This window comes from Schistocerca serialis, chromosome 2 (assembly GCF_023864345.2).
Source record: "Schistocerca serialis cubense isolate TAMUIC-IGC-003099 chromosome 2, iqSchSeri2.2, whole genome shotgun sequence".
Lineage (NCBI taxonomy): Eukaryota > Metazoa > Arthropoda > Insecta > Orthoptera > Acrididae > Schistocerca > Schistocerca serialis.
Genome location: NC_064639.1, coordinates 158,461,136 through 158,480,717, shown reverse-complemented (window position 1 = coordinate 158,480,717; position 19,582 = coordinate 158,461,136). Strand labels below are relative to the sequence as shown.

General features: G+C 41.1%; 1 protein-coding gene across 1 annotated transcript in view; it reads left to right on the top strand.

Annotated features, from left to right (window-relative positions):
• LOC126455821 (uncharacterized) overlaps positions 1–19,582 on the top strand; it is a 184,189-nt gene that overhangs the window by 125,825 nt on the left and 38,782 nt on the right. The window contains exon 8 of the mRNA XM_050091583.1: positions 15,464–15,755. Coding sequence (XP_049947540.1) covers positions 15,464–15,755 — 292 coding nt within the window. The remainder of the gene's footprint in view (positions 1–15,463; positions 15,756–19,582) is intronic.

The window sequence follows — 19,582 nt, the reverse complement described above, 5'->3', positions numbered from 1 at the left end:
GATCGGGACTCAAAACCCAATTTTCCGCTTAACGCGAGTGGTCGACTTACCATCTGGCTATCCGTGCACCACTCACGGCCAGACCCAAACTTCCATATGTCGTCAACCAGGCGTCTATGACCTGGACTCGTACATACATTACGTATATTCCCGTACAGGTCAGACGTTGTACTGGAAAGTCACCTGTCCGGGAACTTTGCATCGTAATCAGAATAACACAGGCACTGCAGTATCGTACATCAGTAAGAAGTCTAGCAGCTCGCCTCCGAATTGCTTCGATGTCGTACTTTAACTCGACCTGTTGGGATTCCATACACTCCATCAGTATTCAAGAATGGGTCGCAATAGCGTGGTGTCATTAACACATGAACCATATTTGTAAAATTCTCCCATTAAGACGAATTTCCTGAAACTTCCTGGCAGACTAAAACTGTGTGCCGGACAGAGACTCGAACTCGGGACCTTGGCTTTCGCGGGCAAGTGCTCTACCGACTGAGCTACCCAACCACGACTCACGCCCCGTCCTCACAGCTTTACTTCTGCCAGTACCTCGTCTCCTACCTTCCAAACTTAAGAAGCTCTCCTGCGAACCTTGCAGAACTAGCGCTCCTGAAAGAAAGGATATTGCTGAGACATGGCTTAGCCACAGCCGGGGGGATGTTTCCAGAATGAGATTTTCACTCTGCAGCGGAGTGTACGCTGATATGAAACTTCCTGGCAGATTAAAACTGTGTGCCGGACCGAGACTCGAACTCGGGACCTTGGCCTTTCGCGAGTTCGAGTCTCGGTCCGGCACACAGTTTTAATCCGCCAGGAAGTTTCATATCAGCGCACACTCCGCTGCAGAGTGAAAACCTCATTCTGAAGACAAATTTCCTGCCTGATACCACCTAGGGCTGTTGATACAGTGTCTATATATCGATATTTTATTCAAAAATATTTATATACACCGGAGATATTTTTCTCCACGTTATATCGATATAAAAATGGTAATATCGAAGGCCGACATTTTTTTTTATCCAACATTTTTTCGCAATTTTCGATAATTTTGTTGTTTTTTTGTATCTTTGTTGTTTTTTTGTGTTTTGAAATTGTAGTAGAACATAATTTTACTTTTACTTTGTGACTACTTTTTGAGTTTTCCTCACGCCCAGTCTTTCTCTTTGGCTACGTGAAGCAAATACAATGGATACAAAGAAGAAGTTTGATTACATGGGGGTGGCGGCGTGAATGGAATAACAGATTTTCCGATGTGAACTGGGGGTGGCGGTATGAACAGAATAACATGATTTCCGATGTGACGAAATAGCACACCAGTTGCGTTAAAAAAATTTTTTTTAGTGCAACTAGTGTGCTATTTCTGTGCCTCAGCATTCTTAAAAAACATTTTCTGAGGATGAAAAACAAAAATCTAAATGAGAAGGTTGGTCTTTGCGATGGGCGGAGGCGTGTGAGGGGAAATGCTGTTGTAATCAGCGCTCGGCGCTACCAACAGAACCTACAATGTTTAATTTCACCATACAATTTTGACACTACAGCTGCTACGTCGCTGGCGTTAAGAGAAATGAAAAAACAAGGAGGTCGACATGAAGTGTTCTGGACAGACCCGATGTGACGAAACAGAACGACGGAACTATCGTACGTCTTTTAATGTGCTACTTACGTGCAGTTACCATTGTTAGGAAAGTCGTTGTCGCCAAGCATGAATATGTATCTTTTCCTTTCGGTACTCGTTCTGAGAGGGACAAGCAGACTGCTAACGTGTTGATGTACTGAATATATAATAATAAATCAATACTTAAATATACAGCTCTAAGACCGGCGGTGTATTCAATGTGCAGCCAATACCTTTATAGGGCTGCACGTCGACATTTTTTCCGTCGATATACCGATACATCAATACTTTCTTCTCAATATATCGAGTGCCACCACGAACTTTTTTAAATATCGATTGATTGTAATCCCGATATTTTTTAAAATATCAACGTGTTACTACCATCCTTAGGCGCTCGTTCCGTTTCGTATCGCTCTGCAACGTACCACAAAGACATTTATTCGACGTGGCTGCATCAAGCAGTGCTGCATTCGAAACTTAGGGGCCTATTTTTCTCATTCATCTGGATTACCTTATACTGGCCCGTATTTAGAGCAAGCTAGCATTCAGCACATCATCTTTTCTCCTTTTAGAGTCCCTCAACGATGGCACATAAACCACAGCGCCATCACAGGAAGCCGCAGATCGCTGCCGACAATGTCCATTAGATCATATATGTGTATAGAATATAAGAGCGGTCCTCTCACACTTTCCTGGGACACTTACGACTATAACCTAGTCTCTGAAGAATACTCGCCGTAGAGGACCACATACTGGTGCTATACGCAGAACGTCTTCCAGCTAACTCACATATGTGGAATCTTATTCCGTATGCTCGTGCTTTGTTAACACTCTGCAGTAAGGCACCGCGTCAAACGTTTTGTAGAAATCTGGATGTATGGAATTTGCCTGTCGACATCCTTAGTTCGCAGTATATCATGTGAGAAAAGGGAAAGCTAAATTTTGAGCGAGCGATGCTTTCTAAGAGAGTGCCGATTTATAGACAGAAGCTTTTCCGTCCCATGGAAACTTACTGTATTCGAACTCAGTACATGTTCAAGAATTATGCATCAGACCAATGTTAAGGATATTGTTTTGTAATTTTGCGGGTTCGTTCTTTAATCCTTTTTATATTCAGTAATCACCAGAGATTTTCTCCAGTGCCTTGGGACTTTGCACTGGGCGAGATAACAGCAGTAAAAACAAGTTACGTAAGGGGCCGATACCATGAAGTACTCCCTTAAACCCGAATTGGGATACCAACACTTTCACTTGCTTTTCTACACCAGGGATTCCTGTTGCTACATCCCCCGTAAGGGATTTCTACACGATGGTCAGACGACGTTATATTTGTACGATCCGTCTGCGGGAAGAATTTCCTAAAAGCCAAATTTAAAACTCCAGCTCTCCTTTGCTGTCTTCTGTTGCCATACCAGACTGGTCAACGAGTGACTTGATAGAAGCTATCGGATCGCTTAGCAACTTTACGTATTACCAGAATTTTCTCAGGTCCTCGGCTTGATATTTTGCTAAGGTATTAGGTGGTAGCTGTATGCTTTGCGCATCGATCCTTCACAGACGCACAAATATCTATCTACTTTTTAATGTCGCCATTTGCGCATTCGTTTTCGAGCCCAGGGTCGATCACTCTCCGTTTCTTCAGCAGTCTCCGAATTTTGTTATTAAACCACGTTGGGTCATTCCTTTCCGCAGCCCACTTACCCCGAACATACTTCTCCAGAGCGCGATTTACAATCCGTTCAAGCTGTGCTCGTAACTCCTCTACGGCACTTGTATTAAAACTAAATGTTGTCCATACAGATTCTAAGAGCGATGCTAACAATTTCGTGTCTGCTCTCTCTTTAAAAAAAATCTTTTTGCATTCTTGATGGATTTATTAACTTTAGTAACCATCGTAACTATGATGACGTTATGACCACTGTCTCTGCACTGACACCGATCGATTATGTCAGGCCTGTTTGAAGATACAAGGCCTAAAATATTTCTGTGAGGTGGGAACTGCCGGACCAGCCGCTCAAGAAAATTTTCGGCAAGCGTGTTCGAAAGCACTCCAATGGTTCCATAAAGGCCCCAGTCTATACATGGTAGGTTAAAGCCGCGCCCAGCTAACGTTGTATGATCTGGGTATTTCCAAGCTACTCAGTCTTTCTTTGAATAATTTTAAAAATGTCACGCGGGAATCGGATGGCCTTCAGAAACACCTAGTTTTTAAATTGAGTTTACATCGGACTGTTACACGCGTCCAGATGACTTCTCAGTCAGACTCACTCTCTACTTGACAGGCACAATATTTTTGTCAAGTGCAATGAACAATCACATGGCGTGTAACCTGTGTTTTGGATATACGTTGCGCACCTTGTTAAAGGCTTCTGAAATTTCTACTTTGTGGTTCAGCCACATCTCGTTTCCGAGTATAACGTGAGACTGACGGCTGCCCTGCAAGGCAGTAAATTCAGGAAATTTGTTAGGAAAACTTTGACTATATGCAGTTAAATTTTTGACAGTGAAAATGTCCTTAATGTTTACACGGTCTGGATTGAAGCTCTGCATATTGACTGTCGAGCATCCCTACAGAGAAGCCTTAGCAAAAAAAAAAAAAAAAAAAAAAATGTGCGCTCCACGCGTTCTCTGTGCAAGAGACCCTGCTCGTAATAAAACTCCAGAGATGTCTCTGTTTAGCCAGTGAGACCGTAGATGGTGGTATGAGGGGCGTACATTGTAACTAGTCACGCTTTCCCATCCGAGTTTTGCAATAATTAAGCCAGTCCGTCCTTGAACTGTCTTAGTGAACTGCCGCGTAGGAGTTCTTCCTACCTGTTATGTGGAGATGCTCTCGCCTTGCGGAACCGTAGCAGCGCCGTCGGATTCTGAAAGCGGAACACTGCTGTCTATGTTTCACGTAAAGAGGCTGGAGGACATCTTTGTGCAAATAATTTTTAAACGGTATGCCATTATGCAGCATTTCTTCAAGAAACGCCGTAAAATGTACTTCTTCGCGCTGATTGTAAAAGAACAATTAACAGTACGTGAACATATTCTATCGCGTGACTAGATCGAAAGACAACCTATCTACAACTGCTGTCTATGGCGCATAGTGAAATTACTGAAAGCTGTATTTATGACCTGTATGTAGGCTACCCCCAATGTCTGAGTGGCAAAAGACAACTTTTGTTTGCAAACGTTTATTAATAGTAGTTACTTGATTAGCTCCAGAATAAATGTACTTTCCCTATGTATCTCTCCGTCACGAGCGATTTCTGCATCGCCAGGTCATCCCACCGGCTCCGAAAGCGCCAGATGGTCAAACGCTTCTGCTATCCAGCAAGGGAACCTACCCCTCGCTCCTTACTCCGTATCTACTGCAGCGCTGATACATTCACTTCGCGTATGCTGCTTCCTTCGTGTAGTGCACCCCTGGCCTGTCCTACAATTCGCCACTCCGTAACGCAGTTCCAGAAATCTGCAGCCATGACCGTCACAGAATCGACAGATTGGTTGGGACCCTTAGTTCAGCCACTGTTCAATTATTTCACACAATCATGATTTCGGCTTTATAGGAATTCCCAACTGCAAGTTGAAATATCACTAAATGTCCGACCTGCCTAAAGGACAGAAGCAAGTTACGTAAAAATATAGCGACTGATCGGTTAACAGTGAATACTGTTTCGTTTTTTCATGCATTTTTATGGATTAAAATTTTTCGAAGACTACTGTGAATTTATTTCAATATTTAATATCTTTTCAAAGACTGTCTAACAATTATGTTGACATACACACACTTTCGAGGCATTACCGAGTCTGTAACGACAAAACCAAGAACCTTGACATGAAGCTAAGGTACGAGGTCTAAATGGTGATAAATTATGAAAAATATTACAGAAATTAGTGATCAGCTACACGACTCGCTGTTAGCCCTTAAATGCAAGTAACCAAAGCCAAATGAATACAGAAATAGTGCGCTCCCTTGCTGCATGTATATAACGATGACGCTGATCTGTGCTCAGTTTTCGTTTGACGTCACACATGTATTTTGAGGAGGTGGAATCAACAATAATACAGCCACTTTGTTTGAAATGAACGAAAGTTGCATGTTTTTCGTCTGAAGCGTGGACTTAAGCGTGAAACTCATTCCACATATCACTCCATTTCTAATGGGACTCATTTGCATTTATGTACTTGGTATCAGTTAATTTTCGTCATACACCCACCACAGTCTCAGGAAAAAAAAAAATATAATAGCTTCCTTAAGAGTCATCTGATCCCGACAATCGGTCAGTTCGCCTTATCAGTGCTACAGCAGCGAAATGGTATACACATTCCGTACTAACAGTAAGTCAGGGCTAGCCTTACATTCCTGCATGCCTCAGTAAGAGAGAACGACCCGCCGTAACGCCACAATTCGCAGATTCGCTATACTCGCGGAACTACAGGAGGAATGAAGGAACTAGTATAACGCTCAGCTAAATAGCGGCACCTTGATTTCTGAAGTATGCAACCCGCAAATTAGAGTCTGATCTCTATTTACCATTTCTGCCAGCCGCTCGTATTAACTGAAGATGGCCTCAGAACCCAAATGACAGATGTCATTGGTAAATTATGAAAACAATTCTCGTGGATAATATCAGCAGTCTTGATAAAATATGTTAAAATTGAATAAAAACGCTCTTCACAACAATGAAATATTTATTGGCAAACGTAACAAGCCCGGTCAATAGCGACCATCTTCGGACCAGATCAGATCAGGCCAAACAGCTGACGTTCTTGGATCCGCGATACCTGCTCCTGTCATCACGGTGTAATACAGTCTGAAGATGGTCATATTTTGACCAAAATTGATTACCTTTGCCAATAGATATTTTACTGGGGTTAAAATTTAGTTTTGAAAGATGTCATCGGTGCCGACGTGAGACATAACTTGCAGACGACTGCACCTCCACATCTCGGATGAGACATCCCTCCAGACAGAGATATCGAGCGCACACTGGCTTTCTCTCCACACCGGAACTGTTTCTCCTTAAGAGGCTCACTAACGCGCCTAATGTTGTAGTTCCCGGTAAGTAGCAAACTCCTGCCTACGTGTGCCTGGTCGGACCCTGCTCATGGGGCGGTCATCTGTGCATTCACAAGGAGATTGGGAGAGGCGAGACGGCCAGTCTCCAAACTGCTTCTCCGCCTCGAGCGACACTAACGTGTTAACGTCTGCTGCTCACCCTGCAATGCGAGCAGTACCACGGCGCTGAGTGCACTACGTGTAGTCTCGGTAGGAGGGTCTGCGCGCGGAAACGATAGTCACCTACGTTGACCCACGCGACACACCAGATTCTTCGTCACCCTGCATCCCGAAGCACCAGCCACGAGACTGCTGACCGTACCTAAAAGCGTCTTCAGCTGTTCGGGAATTACCAGCATCCACACACCTAACCGTCCAGTACTACTAACTTAAGAATTAACTACAAAAGCACACACAGAAAGCTAAATACGTAACTAACGGAGGCTGACGCGTTGTTGAGCTGTGGAGCTGGCTCTTCAAAAGGAATGACAGCTGTTCTACAGACTGCGCGAATCTACACTTTACACTTCTTAAATACAACGACACACGTGGAATTAAGGAATTAAATTAAAATTAAACTTCAGAAGAAGCTACGTATGTACGAGGGCGTAGTGAAAAGTAATGCCTCCGAATATTACACAGGCCAACGATGGAAAAACTTTTTTGCTGAAAATACCCTATTCTTACGGATTTTAGGTTGGGAAGTCCAAATAAGATACTTAAAAAACTGTATCACCTACCACTTCTTCACATTTTACAGTAAATTTATTAAATTAAGAGACAGCTAAAATAATTTAAAAAATGAGGTGTAATGAATGTAGATGACGTTAGTAGCACTGCTGAAAAACATTTGCTGGCAAAGAAAGGTCGACTCTTATTTTTGTGTTAACTGGTGGTGTTTTGATTACTGTCAACCTAACCTCACTTTCCAGTTTCCTGTACATGTGCTCAGTACAATATCTTATCGTGGCTTTAAAAACTCTTCTGACAGTTTGTGTTGTATTTGTGGTGAATTTGTGATTAAAAAATACCAAAGGAACATTACAGACTTTGTGAAAAAGGTTTATCTATCATACTTTGGATCTAAACTTTGTGATCAAAATAAATCTTGGGCGCCACTCAAGTATGTTACGTGTGTATTGATGATCTGAGAAAATGGTCAAAAAAGGAGAAAAAAGGCTTTATATTTGCTGTTCCTATGATATGGAGGGAGCCAAGAAATCATTCCGATGATTGCTACTTTTGCAGTGTTGATATTACTGGTAATAATTCGAAAAACAAGAAATTAATAAGCTACCCTAACCTGCCGACCGCCATCCTACCAGTAGGGCATGGTATTGATTTGCGGGTTCGCGAACCGCCAGATGATTTATATTCTGTTCCAATAGAAGTATTTTCTGATGTACAATCTGATTTACATGAACCAGATGACGATGAATTCCATTGTAATATAGAAAGTGTGGAGCCCAAAATGTTTACTCAGACCAGGCTTAACAATTTGGTTACGGATATGGGCTTAACGAAAGAAAAAACTGAATTGCTTGGCTCTAGATTAAAAGAAAAGAACTTATTGGCAGCTGGAACCAACATATACACATATGAAAAGAGAGAGCAGCAATTTTCCAAGTTTTTTCAATTTTTTTTCAAAAATGTTTGAGAAGTCCTATGGGACCAAACTACTGAGGTAATCGGTCCCTAGTCTTACACACTACATATACTAACTTATGCTAAGAACAACAGATACACCCATGCCCGAGGGAGGAGTCAAACCTCTGGCGGGAGGGAGGGGCCTCGCAATCCGTGACAGGGCGCCTCAAATCGAGCGGCCACTCCGCTCGAGCAAGTGTTGGCCTGCGAGGGAGTATTTTAAAATCTAGTGAGAAGAACATTGTACGCAAAAACCTTGTAGATCCAAAACACATACTCCTACCACCTCTACATACGAAGTTAGACCTAATGAATCAGTTTCCAAAGGCTTTGCCTAAAGATGGACCAGGCTTTAAGTATCTCTGCCAAAAGTTTCCATACCTCACCTTTCAGAACTAAAAGAAGACGTCTTTGCGGACCCGACATTAGAAAATTGACGTTTCATGTTAACTTTGAATCCACAATGACCTTAAATGAGAAAGGAACATGGGTATCATTCAGGCAAGTCGTTACAAAGTTCTCAGGACATGAAAAAGACCCAGAATATGTTTCTATTATAGCTACAATGTTATAGGAGTTTAAAACTTTAGGATGTTTATTGAGCCTGAAACTTCACTTTTTAAGTCACAAGACAAAGTTCACTTTTTTAAGTCACCAGACAATATGGGAGATGTTAGTGAGGAGCAAGGAGAGCGTTTTCACCTGGACATTAAAGTGATGGAGAACGCTACCAAGGCTGCGGGAATACCAACATCAAGGGGGACTAGGCCACTTCACCGAGAAGTTCAGCAAGCGATTCATTCTAGAAAAAGCTACAGAAGAAGCTTCAGACAAAACAGGGAAAGAAAATATAAACCAATTCTAGCTGACAAGTGAAACCTCTATTAACACTTATCATTGCCGGCCGAAGTGGCCGTGCGGTTAAAGGCGCTGCAGTCTGGAACCGCAAGACCGCTACGGTCGCAGGTTCGAATCCTGCCTCGGGCATGGATGTTTGTGATGTCCTTAGGTTTAACTAGTTCTAAGTTCTAGGGGATGACCACAGCAGTTGAGTCCCATAGTGCTCAGAGCCATTATTGAACACTTATCATTGTTTTAAGTAGCTTACTGTATATACAAACCATGCTTATGTTGTAGCAAAGCATTTCATTAATTTCCCCGTTTACCGTAAAGAATAGGATTTTTGTAGTATATACTAAAAAGCATATTCCTCGAAAACTATGGGTCACACAAAAAACTAAGGGTAGATTTGGATTCAGCTCATAAAAATCTATAAAGATCATCTATCAAAGTAAAAAATGTTTTTAAAAAATTTTTTTCGTTGGCCTGTGCTATTAAAAGTTTCGAAATAAAATAACCGGTACTAACATTCTACATCTTTATTTATTACGTCTACTGCTGCTAGAGGGCTCTGAACTGTAGCGTGAAACACGGTGGTGTGAGGTCGTAACTACGTCGGTGCGTGAGAAAAAGCGTGCTGTAATCGAGTTTCCATTTCGAAGAAATGCATGATAATGCCAGACCACGCATGAGCGCTGCAGGGTCTGCAACAACCCGACGCCATACGTTCACTGTCGTCGGTCATCCCCCATACAGTCCAGACCTCGCCCCACCCGATTTTCATCTGCTTCCAGAAACTCAAAGAATACCTTCGAGGACGTAACTTTGGTAGTGACGAAGCGTTGCAAGCAGAGGTAAGTTATGGCTCCATCAACAAAGTCAAACGGAATACAGCGATGCTATCAGGAAACTGGTTTCTCTTTGGGAGAAATGGGTAGGTCGCGAGTGTGGCTGTGTTGAGAAATGCATATGAGGACGTGAAGAATAAAGATACAGAATGCCTATAAAGATTGTCTTATTTAAAAAGCCTTAAGAGTTTTCGCGTAAAAAATTCGGAGGCATTACTTTCCAGCGCGCCCTCACAACTTGCTGTTCTGCTGGTGCGTAGCTCGCAGCAGCTGGAAATTGACTCCAAATTACCCCTGAGTAATACCATAGGGCAGTATGAAAGGTAAAAGGAGAACGTGAAATCAGTAGCAAGGAAGGAAAATGGAGGGCACGTTCCTCAGGACGATGCCGAGAAAAATACAATGCATGTGTTAGGGTGAGAGAATACGAGACGCTATTCGAACACGTTCTAGAGTATGGTTGCTTAAGGGTTATCTTTATCAAGAACGCCTTTCACCTGACGTAGAAGGAAGTCAGAGGCTCGTTGCTTCGATCGTAACGTCTTACTATAAGTGTAGCAAAGATTATGGCGAAACTAATGGTAATCGCTGAAAATTAGTTGCCGTTCCTACAACAAACTCCTATACAGAAAATTTAAAGAAACGGTGTTCATAGTAGTCCTTAAAGCCTTCTAATGCCTCCACTGTACATCTCGCGAAGGGCTCTTGAAGATGTTTTAAGAGCTTCTAGGCAATTGCGGAGCTATACGAACAGGAAATTTTCTTCTCTCCACACACAAATTATGTCATTAACATGGTGCAAGTACCAATGTGTACAGACTGTATACTTCACAAATATAAATGTGTGTTATGAAGAAATGCAAACGAATGTGTCCCATAAAACGTATTTGCATGACTAGTTCGCAAGATGTTAAGATCTGGTTTTCCAACAGTCATTGTACACAGAATGACGAGTGTCCCTGTTTCATACTAGGTGTTTCTTACGTACTGAAAAGAAGCCACCATAGTCTTGATGAAATTAAACGCTATGCATTTTCACATCCATTGAGCACTTTTAAAAGACGCAATAAGGAGCTCAGGTTTAAACTGAAATGGTTCTCGTGAAGAGGCGAGAAATACGTTGAATTTGACGGGTGCCACAAAGCGCCGATTATTACAAGTAAATAACAGAACGCCACTGATTTCAATTGATTTGTTACAAGAAGGTAGTACATTCCTTAGGTGACAGACATAAACTTTATTTACAGCAAATAAATATGTCATCTACACTCTATGCAAATAACTTGTATTTCTTATTCATTTACAACTCATGCATATCTAGACGTTCCTAGAAACTCCTATGTAGATAACCTTAAAATGAGATTTACTTTTTTTTTTAAATATTGGTTTGGCCTACTAAGGTCCACATGGAATAACTTATGTAATCTTTCTTTTCTCGTTTCTTTCTTTCTAGTAATTTTTCATTCTTTCCCTATGTTGTTCCCTTCGTTCTTCTGTCCGTATGGCACCTGTCTTTTTCTTTTTCTTCTGGAAGCCCTTGAAATCTTTTACTTTTGCTCTGAACCTTTCTCCTTCTCCTGTTTCTTCCTCCATTATTTCCATTTCCCACAGGTTTGCTTCAACTTCTTTTATCCACGTCATTGATGTTTTGGGGTTTCTGTCAAACTTTTAAAGATGCTAAAATTCTTTTTGTTATCCTTTTTTCATTCAGTCGTTTTAGGTGTGCATAGAATGTAACTCTTCTCTTCCTAATCGTGTCTGATATTTACTCTTTTTTTGCAGTTCATCTTTATTACTTCTTAATTTCCATTTCTTATTCTCATATTTGAGTCCCAAGATTTTTCTGTTTGTTTTCCTTTCCTTCTCTTCTATTTTACCTGATTGTCTGGCTGTATTTCAGTGTATTCTTTACAACTATTTCCTCTGAAGCCCGTCATCTCCAGTTACCCTTACGAATGTCAAAGTTGTCACATTAGTGATGTCATAGTAGCTGTAATATGTATTTATTAACAAAACAAATTACCTCTTAATCTCATTAGTTGAAAGAATACAGAGTATCACATTATATCGTTTACAATGATTCAGATTTTAGATGGGAAGGGAGTCAGTAGTCTGGTTTGATGCTACAAAACTGTTGTAGAAATATAATTGTGGTGAAGTACTTGTCTATTATATTATTTACCGTATGCTATTTAAAGATGATATTGAAAACTTCTTCCGCGTTTACGTATTCACACATTATTACTCCATATTATTGATTCTATAACGGTGAAAGAGAACAAATTTACTGAACTTTTTCTAAAATGGGTAACCAACATTTATTGACAGTCTGTTCGTATACCAGGCACTTATACATTTTTTCTTTGTCTCCCATCTAAATGAATGACGTAAGTAGATGTCCTAAGCCATATAAAATCAAAAGATTGTGTTAAATATTTTTCTTGTGGTCTCTAAAGTGGAAGCCCATGTGTCCAGTAACGTTGTCTTACCAGAACAATAATCGTACTGTGTGTCATTTCATAATCATCCATCAGCTCTCAAAGTATTCTACTAACATATTACCAAGACACGAAATAATTTTCGTTGTGGAGGGTTTTGAAAACGAGGAAACATCCATATAATCACGTTTTTCTAGGACCCCTTCGGAGGACTATGTTGTTGTAACGAAACGTGTATTTCTTAAACACAAAATTATTTGTAAAAGTTTCTTATCCAGTGTTTTTGATCATGTACATTTGATCTTACGAATTACGGCGTCGAACAGACGGTCGCTCTGTGTAGCCATCATCAAGCTAGGCTAATTGCAGTAATGCTCTGAGAAAGCGCGACACACCTCGCTTGTTGCCGTCGGGTGGGGGAAATAGGCGGTGTATATAAGCCGCTTAGAAACCCCACAGTGGCATCAGTCATTGCCTGCTCCACCTGTACCACCTTCAGCAGCAGCAATGAGGATCCTGGTGAGTAGTTTCTCGACATGTAAGCTCCGCTCCGTAAGTTCTACTGTGTTGTAGTGATCACCTTCAACTAGTGACTGTGAAGAGTGATATTCATAAGCACCGTCAGTAGAAAGCATATGATTCGATTGTTCGTGAATTAAAAAACATTAGTGAAAGATAAAGAGCTTTAGATTAATTTTTACTATTAAATATACGATGGAATAAAATTTTTGGGGCATTTTCTTAAATAACTCCCAGTGCTGTCTTTGCTGCAACATTCCTTCATTCTAAGAAAACCCCAGCGATAGCATTTCATCATAGTGCAATTGCAGTCATTGTTAGCTGATGATGAAAATAAGGACAAGATATAAAGCATGAGTAACGGATTAATAAATTCAGTAATTCTACAACAAATTGACTGTATCTGGTCCATCTTAGTTACTCATTTACAGTGAACGTTAATCAGTACCGATATTCTTTCACAAAAGTTTGGGAAGACTCGTGTGGTAATCATATCTCAGTTTTAGATGCGTTTTATGTTGATCATATTTTCGTAAAATCATATTTTTGGAGCAAAGGAAGGAATCATTGTGACGTATCGAAACCTGAATCGTTTGACAAACAGCGTATTGTGGTGACTACCTACTCAGGATCATAAGCTGAATATAACTATCACTGAAATATACCAAAGCCGATATTTCATGTTTCCTTACGTGTTCATTGATGATATTACAGTCCTCTGCTATGATTCTGAACGAGTCAGTTTTACATACACAGCATAGTTTCTCAAAGAAAAATATGGCAGCAAACAGATTTCCTCACAGTGGCAACAAACAACTAACTTCCGTTTAGTATAGTTCATTTTATAGAATGTCGACGCTCGTAGCACCATACGACCTCTCAGATGCTCACAATCGGTTTTAACAATATTTAAGGGGCGTATTTAAACTGCATTTTAACTTGAGTGTTAATGTTTCTGAATGGAACCGAAAACAAATTATTTTATAAGGGAAGAACAGTTTACGATTCACGCTCGCTTTAAATGCTGAGACAGCGCGCCAAGTATAGACATTACACCTAAGGTCTGAGCCGCATTAGATTAAGCAGAGCACAGGAGTGCACATTTTGTGTGAACTCTATCCTACCATTTACTCCTGTTAATAGAAAAATCCTTGTTGTCCAACAATATTAAAGTCTACTTTGATGCTTCTACACTAAATGTTGCTAAATAACAACTATAAAAATTCAGCAGGGGCTATTGCTGAAGATTCGTTTACTTTGCTTTTGTTGCCGAGTTATATGAGCAGGTTAATTATTTCCATTAGATATAAGTAAATTTACATTCGTTTCAGTCTTATTTTGAGTCTATTCTGCAACCTTTTGCGTCCCAATAAATAAGTGAAAGTACTTACACTGGATGAGTCATCTAAATCAAAACATCGCATAGCACAAAAAAAAGTAGCACAGACAAGTTTCCCATGAATGGCAGGGGTCTTCAAGGTGAGACAGTTCCCTTCCTGTTAGACGGTGTTCTAGGTGAATAACAGAAGACAAATCCCTTTTTATTGGCCTCTGTTTTTACTGCATAAAAGTGAATAATTTTGTACTGTAACATTATGAATCTAATAAGGCATACAACAAATGTTATAAACTCAAATTCATAGACTGAACTTAATTCATAGCGGTTGTATCAAGAAGTCCAGCAGATGGTGGGAGTGGGGGGGGGGGGGGAAGGATGGGAGGGGGAGGTGCCGACAGACCTTGAGTTACTCCTCCAGAATTTGTTTTATTCAGGTTTGTTGAAAGGTACCACGTAGACAGGTGTTGTTGTAGGCTTCCCTAACGTAAATATTTACAAGTAAGGACCATTGCTCTATGTTTCTACCCAACGTTAAAGACACTGTCAAATGAAAGAGTCATTCAACTCTATGTGTGAGTGTGTGTGTGTGTGTGTGTGTGTAATTATGTGTGTGTGTGTGTGTGTGTGTGTGTGTGTGTATGTGTAATTATCTGTGTGGGTGGGTGTAATAATTCCTTTAGTCAGGCGTTAGCAACGCAAACAACGAATGAAACTGCCTGTTCTGCTAAAGAACAAATGGAAATGAATTTGAAATGTAGTGAAACCAAAAATGCGCAACAAACGTTTTCACACTTACGTTAAAACATTTTTTGTTTCGTTTTGGACAGGTTGTTGTTGGAAAACGTTTAATATTATTAAAAATTACTATGCAGTAGCATACCGAAACGTATCTCTCATTGAGGGAAGATGGACTTTGCTGTTGATACCTGTTGATGTCATTTTCAGGTGTGCGTGTTCCTGTTCGGACTGGCTCTGGCCGAGGAGAAGCAGGTAGAAAAAAGGGGTGTGATTGGTTCCCTGGGTGGCTATGGAGGCGCGTCTATTGGCGGAGGTTACGGGGGCGGCTATGGGGGCGGCTTTGGTGGTGGTTATGGAGGTGGCTACGGAGGTGGCGTCAGCTCTGCAGTTGGAGGAGGTCAAGTAACCAACATCGCCATAACCAAGCAGGTGCCCATCCCGTACCCAGTACCAGTGCAGCGTACTGTCCCAGTACCAGTCAGGGTTCCTGTCACAGTGCCAGTCAACAGGCCGGTACCAGTGCCCGTCCCACAGCCGTACCCTGTCCCCGTGCAGAGGCCAGTCCCAGTACCCGTGAGCGTCCCTAGCCCAGTCCCCGTACCAGTACCACAGCCCGTCGTCGTCAACCAGCCGGTACCTGTCGTCGTGGGAGGAGGAGCTGGTGTCGGCGGAGGTCTCGGAGGCGGCTACGGCGGCGGCATTGGTGGAGGCTACGGTGGAGGCTATGGAGGAGCCATCGGCGGTGGCTACAGCGGTGGCTACAGCGGTGGCTACAGTGGTGGCTACTCTGGGGGCATTGCTGGAGGCTATGGAGGCTACGGGAAATACAGCCACTAACATCAGCAGCTTAAACCAACAACTCAGACAAAATACACCACCAGAGATTCAATGCATATTTCTTGCAATGTTCTGTAACTGCAGCAGAAAATAAAAAGCATTTGTAACATAGATATCTCGTTACTCATTATAGCCCATTAAAAATAATGCTGTTGAGAATGTATTTTGTTTCCAGGTTTATATTATGGAATTTCTTCACTGTGGATCAATATCTGCTGTGAAAATGATGCTTGGCAATTCAGACAATTTCTTTTTGTCTTCCATAATCAGTGTTCTATTTTCTGAGACAGAACATTTTAAAACTAGAATTCCAAAATTCTGTGATGTTATAAATTATGAACATTTTACTGAAGGGTCTTTTCCAGTCTGTGATTTCAGCACATGCCATACACAGCCTATATCTCTCAATTCTACAATATAGATGATTTGTGAAGACTCAAAACTAAGAAGAAACGACAGCAATGGTTATCACCAGATAGTATTTACCTCTTTACGTTTATGTTTGCAGTGGTGCAATACAAAAATTCGAAAATATTTAATGATGCTATGCAAACTTCGGTAACATTATTAATTTGTTTCGAAGCTAAATTAATTCATATATAAGCACTCTTCATGTGAGCGGTAAAAACACATTATAGTGTTCTCATTAGCCAAGAATACAATAGAAAAATTCTCTCGTTACAAAAAAAGAAAAAAAGAAAAAAGAAAAAACTAGCATGGTAACCGGTTGTTAGGCTCAGTCCAGCCAAATGTGGAAGTTCAGAATAGCCATATCCGAAGTTCAGGGTGTCATACCGCTGATGATTCTAGCTCGTGTCTCTTACAGTTTCTGTAACCATCGGGAATAAAAGTGAGTTTCTAAATGCAGCCACTAGTGCAATGAAGTTTGATTTTTCTGTGCCATCATTATTGTGAGCATTTGGTAAAAGCAATATCATGTAAATTCTTGTGGTCTTCAGTCCAGAGACTGGTTTGATGCAGCTCTCCATGCTGCTTTATGTTGGGCAAGCTTCTTCATGTCCGAGTAAGTACTGCAATCTACATCCTTCGGAATCTGCTTAGTGTTTTCATCTCTATGTTTCACTCTACAATTTTTACCCTCCACGCTTCCCTGCAATATTAACTGGTGATCCCTTGATGCCTCAGAAAGTCCTACCAGCCGATCCTTTCTTTTAGTCAGCTTCTGCCACAAATTCCTGTTCTCGCCGATTCTATTCAGTACCTCCTCATTAGTTACGTGATCCACCCATTTCATCTTCAGCTTTCTTCTGTAGCACGAAATTTCGAAAGCTTCTGTTCTCTTCTTGACTAAACTATTTATCGTCCATCATCCATACATGGATACACTTCACACAAATACTTTCAGAAAATACCTCCTCACACTTAAACCTATACTAAATGTTAACAAATTTCTCTTCTTCAGAAACGCTTTCCTTGCCAGATGCAGTCTACATTTTATATCCTCTCCATTTCAACCATCTCCAGTTATTTTGCTTCCCAGATAGCAATATACATCTACTGTTTTAAGTGTCTGATTTCGTAATCTAATTCCCTCAGCACCACCTGATTTAATTCGACTACATTCCATTATCCTCGCTTTGCTTTTGTTGGTGTTCATTTTATATCCTCTTACAAATGGTTATGATTTGATTAAAAGTGGCTCTTGCAAGTTGCTTGCTTAATAATTCGTAACTGTGCAGTCTCAAAGCCAAACATAGATAATTACAATGACGAAATTGCCTTGAAAACTATTTACAATGTTTTCCGAAATGTTACGTATATTAAAACACGCCTTATTATGAACTAAGACCACATAAAGGTAAAGTTGAGTATCTTGTTCAGACGGTATTCATTGATTTATTGCCAATGACGCATTCTTACATCATAAAGACAAAACTCTTAACGCGACACTGTCGTTATCTCGTCGATGTATCTAAAAATATGGATGCTGTTAGTAAGTAGCTGAATGATGCCGCACAATTGTAGTTTTCTCTGAGTATTTTATTCTTCGAGGCACTGATCTACGTTTACTTAAAACGCGAAAACAGCAGTAGAAGTGCTGATATCTAGGTAATTGTTAAACATATGAACTACAGTAAAAGTGTTAAGAATTAATAACAGGTACGAGAGATCATGCAGAAGATAACAGAGACAAGAACAAGCAGTGATCCACACGAAGTGTCAATCGGAATTCGTTGATGCGAATCTGCAGATACTGGTAAGCTCTTAAGATACCATACTTGAGAAAACACGTGAACTTACACAATGTATCGATGTATATGTTAGCTCTCTTGGTACGCAATAGCCGGAATTACGTTGAAGAGGTTGCTGGGATACAATGAAAAACGTGCAGTACCTCCCGACATTATTACTGCTTATTTACTCTATGTAAAACGAATCAGGAATAGACCTTGCTATCCAGTTAAGCTGTTTTGTTCCTGAATAAGTTTGTTATGACTCTCTAAGTTCCGTTTATGGTCGTTTTCAAGTAAAGCACATTAATGTGATTTAGTGCACCAGGGCGATTCAATGACGGGAGACACAAGTTACCAACGTGAAATTCCTATCGACACAAACAAAAAAAGGAAAAAACACACAGTTAAAGATCATCTGGTTATCCCAACTAGCAACAGCATATATCATTTAGTTATAGCAGTGTATATTAAGAAAAGTGTAATATAACACGTAAGAGTCTGCTAGGGGTCGCAGTCCCTTGTCTGAGGCGGATCACGATGAGTGATGCCTGAATACACACCTGTAGCTGTTGGCAGTTCAGCCCCAGCGACGCAGTAAGCTTCTTGAGTAGTATATTGGAGATTTAAGAAAAAGGACGTGGCAGCACCTTGGACATGCGTGCAGTCTACATGGCCCCTGCATGCCAGAGCATCTTGAACTGTCCATGTCGCAGTCTCGACCTGAAAATAGGTTGCAGGACCAGCGCTGGTAGAGGCTGCCCCTTTCGAGGGACCTATTCACGTTCATACAAATCGAGACAAGAAATTAGTATCACGAGCATTACGCCACTGGCAGCTTTTGAGGCCGGTGTGTGGACTACACGAGCCAGTTCTTCCGGTTTCTAGAGCGTCTCCTGGTCTCTAGTTGGGCGTTACTCACCTCATCTTCTCAGGACGCCCTCGAAGCCTATCGTAGAGACCAACGCCGCTGTTGCCAACTGTCATCGTCGTTCCTTTTGTGAACGTAGACGATGCTGATGATAGATTTTTCTGTGCCTGTGTTGAACCTAACCTGGACGACATTCTCGGACTTGGATTATTTGCATAGAAATGTATTTTCCTGCGAAGCTTCTAGTGATGTTACTACAAGTAGACACAGTCGGACTACTTTTAGGTAGCGGCTCTGTTAAGCCTCTGTATCAGTACCTAGTGAGATGCTGTATTTTGTGCTTTTTGTTGTAAATTTGTTGAAAATCATTGTTTTCCCCGTATCCCTGAGAGGCACAATTCAGCTGGCAACGATGATGGGATGAACGTATTCCCCTTTCTCGTACTCGAGATCCATGCTACAGAAGTACCATTCATTCAATGAACACAAACTCTTATGTAAACCCCTGCTGGAGAAGTTCACATCTGTTTTCGAGCGTCCCACCTCTGGCGTTGCCAATTTCGAAGTGCATATCGACTTTCTCCTCACAGCCCGCCCACACTTTCTCAAATCCAGAAATGTTTCGTAGGTCATGAAAGACAAATTACG